The following is a 7,770-nucleotide window of genomic DNA, read 5'->3' as shown; positions in this document are numbered from 1 at the left end:
GTTAGACATATTAGTAAAACTGTTAYTCCCTTTTACCCAAACTCTTACCTGAAAGCCCGTGATTTTCAAAGCTATAATAATTCAGAGGGAAGGGGGGTCATATCCACCACTCCAAGGAGGGTCCCTGCCTTCAYTGGCAAACACCTGTCTTTCAAACCAAGACACAGAGGATTTAACTTTCCAAACAAAGGCAGCAGTCTCTATGAGCCTGAAATGTAAATAAAAAATGGAAGAGCATTTTAGGAGGGCTGTCGTTACTGCAGCTTTCCATGACAATTTCAGTAGACATAACTTTTATCTAAACCCTAGTTCTTTTACAGCTGCATTCACACATCAATTATTTTATCAGCCCAAGACAGGTCAAAATCTCTGTCAGGATGCTGAGCAACTGGTTGCTACATAAGTGACAATGCTTCAGTTTCTCAGCTATTGATGGATGTGAAGCAGAGTTAAAGCGCATTGTYACTTATGTCTGAAAGATTTCCTGACATCAGCAGTAGGACTTGAACTTGGCTGCAATGAATCACAAGATGTACCAGAGTAAATGCATCTCTGGGGACTGAAAGCATTAACGTGTGTGGTTTTCCAGCTTTACTCATCAGTGGTAATGCCGAGAAATGATAATATGTGCAGTATATCTCATCAGCCATAACTACAAAGGAAACAGATTCCATGGCTGGTTAATTCTTAATTGATTCTGATGCACTGGTCTAAAATACAGAATAAAATATTATTTTATTCTGACAAGACACTGATCAAGAGTCTTGTGAAACTGACACTTWGCACATTTATGGGTGCTATCCAGTGAATTTTCAAGCAAAAAATTATATTACCAAGCCTCATTTGAGATCTCAGTGAACAGAGTGAAATGCAATGATTAGAAACTCCAAGAAGAGTTTTTATTAATTTGATGATGTCTCAGACTATGGCCATAACAGCCACCCCTGCTCAATAAAAGCAGCCCAACTATCAGAGAAAGGAGGGCAGAAATGGATCAAAATGGGAGGAGCAAGCAGAATGTCAATCCAGGGGTGACTTATTTTCCACTCATGACAGTACAGCTTCTGTCTCTTCTATCATAAGAGTTGATATAAATAAAAAACCCCTCTTGATGCCCTAGGTTTTGTGGATAAGAAATGGGAAAAAAAACACCTTTATCTAGCCATTCACTAGCAAGAAAGTGACAGCATTGGAAAAAACCTTGGAATCAGTGCAGCTGGATCCATTTTTCCTTTCCCTTGGGGAAAAATGCTTTCTTGGTTTTTGGTAACCCCATGATATTTTCAACCCATATTTTCTTTTTCACAAAACAAATTAAGCTTGCTCTTTTCTCCGAACACAAGAAGAGGATATGTGGAGAGCTTCTCTTGCTGTGGCATTTGTGGGGTTTGACAGATCCCCACATTTATTTCTATGCCTTGATGAGGTTAGACCCTACTTGTGGAGAATTGCTGAATACTTTGGTCAATATACAATACCTGGGCATTTTACATTTATGGCGTATCTGAAATAATATACCAGCACCTCTAGTGATTCACACGTTGGCATAAACACTGAGAACTTTCTCTTTTTGCTCTGAATATGATAGCAATTCAAAGACGGTTAGAGATACCTGTTTTATATCTTSACACTAAACTTGGAAAACATCAGTGCCATTTATTTTTGTTCCAAGAGGTAACACATCTCTTGTGATAGGTTAAGGCAAAAGATGGCAAAAGGAATTTCTGGAGTAAGGCTGAAAACTGCGTCACAAAAAATACTCCCTCGCGCAAATCTGAGGATGCAGCAAAGTCGTGAATTACAGACACACAGAGCTTGACATAAACAAACTTCAGTGCTTCAGTAAGTGCAGCTTTTGTGTTAGAGCTACCGTACCCGCTGGACCAGGGAATAAACAACGTGGGGGGAGGCGACCTCAGACAGAGCTCTCTTTATGCTCCCGATCTTATCTTCCCTGGAGGAAAGGGAATGGCGCTGCCATTGCAGATAAGCCCGCAAACGCTCCGGGCCGCGCCGTGGTGCCCGCGGGGAGGAGGCCGATGGTGCGGGCGCGGCGGCGGTGCCTGCGGGCGGCGGGGCCGGGCCGGGCGGCGGGCGCGGAGCATCCCCGCCACYGGGGCAGCATGGCAGCTGCCGGGGAGGTGGAGCCAGCCGCCGAGCTGCGGGCATCGCCGCACCGGAGCATCAGCTGCCGGCAATAAATCCCCCCTTCTTCCTATCTGCGCCGGAAAACGCCAGGAAAATATAAAATGAAAATATATTATTAAAAAAAATTAATAGTTTATTTTTTGTCAGCCGGGCCGGAGGATATCCAGGAGAGGCCAGGTGCGCAGGACTGTCTCCGCCGGCGGCGGGCAGYGCTGAGGAGCTCGGCCGGGCGCCATGGAGCACATCCGGATGCCCAAGGTGGGTCCCGCCGGGCGGCCCGGCTGCGGCAGCGTCCATCCCACAGCCCYTCCTGCGGCCTCTGCTCCCCCAAAGGGCCCTTTCACCGCAGCCCTGCGGCCTCTGCGGCCTTGCAGCTCCTGCTGCGGGCTGCTYTGCGGCCACTTTGCCCTGATAGCTGCCCGGAACGCCGAGAGGTGGGCGCGTTGCGCTGCGGTGTGGGCCGGGGTTTTGTGGGGTTCATGTTCAGCCCCTCTGATGAGGCCGGCACTGTCCGTGAGCAATGGGAGCCGTGTTCTCTGTTCTTCACACACCTTCAGTTTGCCCCAACATTTCTAACCCGGTGATGAATTGGTTTGGTGTTTGCATGTACATGTGTGATGTYCAGCCGACGTAATTAGTCTTTTTCTATAGCTTTTTATAGAGTAACAAGTACAAGGCCTGTATTTGTTAACAAAATTGCCACCGTGCTGTAAAAAAGAAGATACAGTTTTAATACGTAAAAAAWTTACATCAAAATAATAATAAAATAGTGAACCATAGATATTTGTTAATTTGAAATGGGAGTGGGATATATTTGCATGTTAATTTATCAACCCAACCCCCTGAAACCAAGAATTTATTTGTGTTTATTTATTATCAGTATTTACTATGACGGCATGAATTTGAGATTAGGGCCTTGTTCTTCTTCTATCTTTTTTGGCCTTTAGGTGTTAAACTGTATATCTATTAAGAAGATAGGCATTTAGAACAACTTCCTTTCATTTCATTTCATGATCTGTTGTCTGCCTTTTAGTGAAGGAAGAACTTCAGAATAGTATGAATATATCCTCCTGCAGCTAGAATACAATCAGTGAAAGTTGTCTGAACAAATGCTTCTGACCATTTGCTGAAGAATGCTGAAAGCAAGAAAGAAAAAAATGCTGAAAACAAATTAATAAGGGTAGAAAAATGTATGTATTTTATAAAAATAAATGGTTRTATTGGCTGTGAATGGAAGACCCAGGCAAGTCCCTGTTGCAGGSAATGGAAGCTTATCTGTTTTCTACAACCAGGCCCTGAAAATATTACTGTGCATATATAAAACCCGTTTCTGTATCTGATGCTGTGARAAGGCACTGTACCAAATCCTCGAGTCACCAAAAATCTTACTCAGTGTGAGGAGATTTTGCAGTCCTGGATCCTGGCAGTYCCTTACATTATAGCTGTGCTAAAAGGTGTCTGATGTAATAGAGCGGTTTAGAAGGCTTGATTTAAATATACAAGGGGTACAAAAATCCTTTAAAATTTCCTGCATAAATGTGGAAAATCAATGAGTCACTACAGAAATACTTTATCTCTCCAGTTACTTCTAAATACACTGACAAATTAGTGTATCTACAGCCACCTAACAGAATTGATACCTTTGATGTTTTTTTTATAAACCCTCAGATTAAAATCAGTCACCAGAATGGTGTGGCAGGGTTTGGTTTTTTTTTTGGTTTTTTTTTTTTTTTTTTTTTTTTTTTTTTTTTTTTTTTTTTTTTTTTTTTTTTTTTTTACTGAATTTGGTTTTGATCGTTTGGAATTGAACAGTAAATTATTTCCAATGCCAGGAATGTAAAAATATGTAAGGGAACAGGGAAAGCACAAGTATGATGTCTCTGGTGTCACATTTCCTGACTCCATACAGTTTTGTCCTGACAGAAATTTGACAAGTGACTACTYTACTCTGCCAAGGTATTAATCTCAGAATAATGATACTTTTCTTGATTCACAAACCCAGCCAAGTGGAAAATCAAGATAAATCCTGTACTTAACAAATTAATAAACTTAATAATACCTGAAAAAAAAAAATCCTGGCCCAAGTAAAAGCTTTTCCTTCAAAGGGAGGTCTACATGACATGATGCCCATTAGGTCTTGGCAATTGTTTTAATTTTAAGTGAAATATGACTGTAGTGAGTTGTGGTTCATAAATATTAAAATTAATCTGATAAAACATTACAGACATTAAAAAAGTAGTAGGTAATTCCATACCAGTTGGGCCAGTGATCACTGCTCTGTGCCAGAGTGACAGAGGAGCAAGAGCATTTAGACCTGGCCACCTTCAGCAGCTTCTCAGCATCTACAGTTGTATTAGGATCCAATTCTTCCTAGTTCCATTAATGTCCATKAATGTCCAATGGACTCTCTGTGTGAGTTAGCTCCTTATAGACAGACTGACACTCTCTGGCTCCCCAGCCTACATGGAAGCAAGTTCCAGAAGATCGTGGCTTTATGGAAATCACTTTTTTTCTGTCTGTTAAAAAAAGTTCTGAGTAGCTTCCTTCAGTATTCCTTTCTTCTAGCTTCAAGGATTTGTTCAATAAAAATTCCATGTTCACTTTATCCATGCCTTCACAGTAAATCTTGTTCACAACCCACCGGAGTCTGTCAGTGTTAGAGAAATGTCATCAATGACCCCAAGACCTCTTTCCTCTGTCAGAACTATCTATTATGAGTCCATTGTTCTGTAGATATGTTTTAGGTTGTTTTTCCCATAGGTAGCTACTTTGTATTGAAGCTCCTACATGTCTCTTTTGCCCAAACACTGTTTTACAAGACTCTTCTGGAGTAGGATTTCCCACTGAAAAAAAACCATTCTGGTGCTTCCCCAGCAAACTGTGTGCATCCACCTGCTAACACACTATTTGATGTGCTGACCACTGTTGTTCTATCATTATTCTATTGGTAGAAAACAGGCTGCATTAGAAAACAGGCTGCATACATGATATATACCTGTATGAACATACATAGCACTATAYTTTCATATTATGTATGAAGGATGTAATATAAGTAGATTAAAGAGTTGGTAACAGTCACTCGTTGCTAAGTAGAATTATATATAACTCTCAYAGACTTTTAAAAATTAAAAATTAGTAAAACCGATGACTGACATGAGTTTGGACCGAACAGCAAGATAGTTTAGGATGACTTGCCAAACCCAAAATAGGACAAACAGCTCATAACAGTCAGAAAAAAAGCAATCAGCAATACTTCTGAACGAATTAGAAGCATGTTTTATGGACAGGATGATAGATACAGAGTTCTGTAGATATGTTCACAGGGCAACTTCAGTCACTGTAGCTAATCAGTTACTTTACAATTTGTCTTTGTATACTGGCAGCAGGCCTATGTAATGGCCTTGTAATAAAGAACACATCAGATTTATCCCTGGTGTACTAGCTGTCTTCAGTAGACTTAGCCCAGAAATTCTTTTGGCTCAGTGTTAGCAGAATACTTGGGATGACTTAAGTTGCTTGAGTGCTTTCATTTTTTGGTGATGTTGCAGGGAGGTATTTCCTTTCGATAATGCCTCTCTCAGGCAGAATTTAAGATATGCTCCCACGTTAATGACTGGCTGCTGGATAGGACATGGTAGAAAGATCTGTATCTTTCTACCAGATGTATTGCTTCACAGAACAAATTTCTAGCATGTGTAAAAGAGTTGCTGTTTGCTTTTGTTTTTAATCTACTTTCCATAGTTTTTGCTTTTTTATAAAGTTTTATAATAYATGTCCTTTTTCACTAAGTCTCCATCAGGACACCCATGTAATTTATATCCACTTTACATATAACAATGTAAATGTCAAAATATTTGTCCAGATGCTTATCTAGGTCAATAGTAAAATTGAACCCAGCATACCCAGTCTTTACTCTGCAACTACATGTTCTGGGTTGCTGGATCTCCACCTTTCTTTTTTTAGGGTAATTTGGCTTATTCTACCACTACTCTCGATGTGCCTTCTGCTGATATAAGATGTGATTTTATAGTAATGTTCTTTGTATTCAGGCTACAATTCCTTATGGAAAAGTTTGGTTTATTTCAGTTATGTAGAAAGTTGGCAGCACTCCTGAGGTGATACCAGGAAACACCTGGAGATGAGAACCCAGTTGTTTCCCCCATAAGCCAGGGAATGGAGCACCACAGGCACTTCACCATTGTACTAGAGTTTGGCTAAACTTTTATTTAAAAGCTTTTTAAAAAACATTTTATTATTGCTACTTAGAAAAGGTAGAGGAGGTGAGGCTGGCATGGCCCTTGGCTTTCATTTGTGTTTTGGGTCATCAGGTTACAGCARACTCATTAGTGCAACCTCTTAAGTGCCAGGCTGATTTTCTGCATTTTGAGAATTGTGTGAAGGTTGTTTCTGTACTTTCTTCTAAGCATACAACTTAGAGCAGATGTCTTACAATTCAGCTGGTGTTTTCTGATTCCATAACTGTTTTCTCACTTTGCATCATAGTTGGAAATCGTTTAGCCTGTTCTGGACCCAGTAATGTTTAATGGCTTCAAATACATCACTCCACTGCTTTAGTCAAATGATGTGTTAAAACATCTATACCACTCCTGGGTACATTTAACTCTGATTTTGTGAATTATGTTTTTTTCTCATTAATAAATCTTCCCTATTAGAATGCAATTTAGTTTTCTTTGGGTTCTATTTATTCCATCTTTGTGCTATGAAACTTTGAGCACAAATGATAAATTTAATACAAATGAGCTTTGTAATATACTATGCCAGAAAATGTTCTGTSGTTTGGTATTCAAGACTGGAGGTGGAGAAAATGAAAATAGGAACTGCAGAAAATATCCCCATATTGTGGGATTGGACTTAAAATATCTGTTTARAATTTTGCTATAAAATACTTGTTTTGAATTAGAGTCATCAATCTACCTTCTTGTTAGTGGGATTTTCAGTTTAATTAAAATCTTGTTACCAGCCATTATTCTCAAAATATTTAGTCAAAAATGGTCAGAAGTTCACACAGACTTTCATATTTTCAGTAATGTGACACTCAGTAAAGAGGTAGCTGGACAAAGTCACAAAACAAGCTCWAAAAATCATGGGTAGCCACATATTTTAATTTCTTGTCCTGGTATTTGTGTCTAAACCAGTAACACTAAACCTTATTGCACTTGAAAAAGAGTACTGAAAATCATTAAGACAGCATGTCTGCAGGGTACTCTTTGATTTTTATTTATGCATAGTAGGAGACTGAGGTTGGAATGAAGGATTTGGGAAGTTTGACTTTGGGGTGGCCAAGGCTGCAATCTCTGGGCCTGCTGTTAATGGACCTACGCGGGTGGTATTTGATCTAGTGGTATCTGTAAAATAAAGGAATGGTCTATTTGCAATAGAAAATGCACACTGACATTTCCTCCTGTGCAGGTATACTCGGCTGAGGCTGACAGATCCTTACCACCAGAAAAGGGAGCCCTACAAATCTATTTTTGATGCAAATCKCTTATGTCCTGCACAGCTGAAATGGCTTGGTACTGCTGGTCTAAAATTGGCTGCTGGATGGGACATGGTTTTAAACATGGAACAGAAATGCCTGTATCAAATACAGGAGTTTAAAGA

General features: G+C 39.9%; 1 protein-coding gene across 2 annotated transcripts in view; it reads left to right on the top strand.

The window, feature by feature from the left end:
- Window positions 1-2,209: 2,209 nt before the first annotated feature.
- Window positions 2,210-7,770, top strand: part of MTMR7 (myotubularin related protein 7) — a 44,103-nt gene continuing 38,542 nt past the window's right edge. For both annotated transcript variants that reach the window (XM_057375167.1, XM_057375166.1), the window contains exon 1: window positions 2,210-2,406. In XM_057375167.1, coding sequence (XP_057231150.1) covers window positions 2,383-2,406 — 24 coding nt within the window. In that variant the 5' untranslated portion in view covers window positions 2,210-2,382. The remainder of the gene's footprint in view (window positions 2,407-7,770) is intronic.

This window comes from Malurus melanocephalus, unplaced genomic scaffold (assembly GCF_030028575.1).
Source record: "Malurus melanocephalus ecotype Western Australia unplaced genomic scaffold, MMel_1.1 scaffold_241, whole genome shotgun sequence".
Lineage (NCBI taxonomy): Eukaryota > Metazoa > Chordata > Aves > Passeriformes > Maluridae > Malurus > Malurus melanocephalus.
This window is presented reverse-complemented; position numbering and strand designations above follow the sequence as displayed.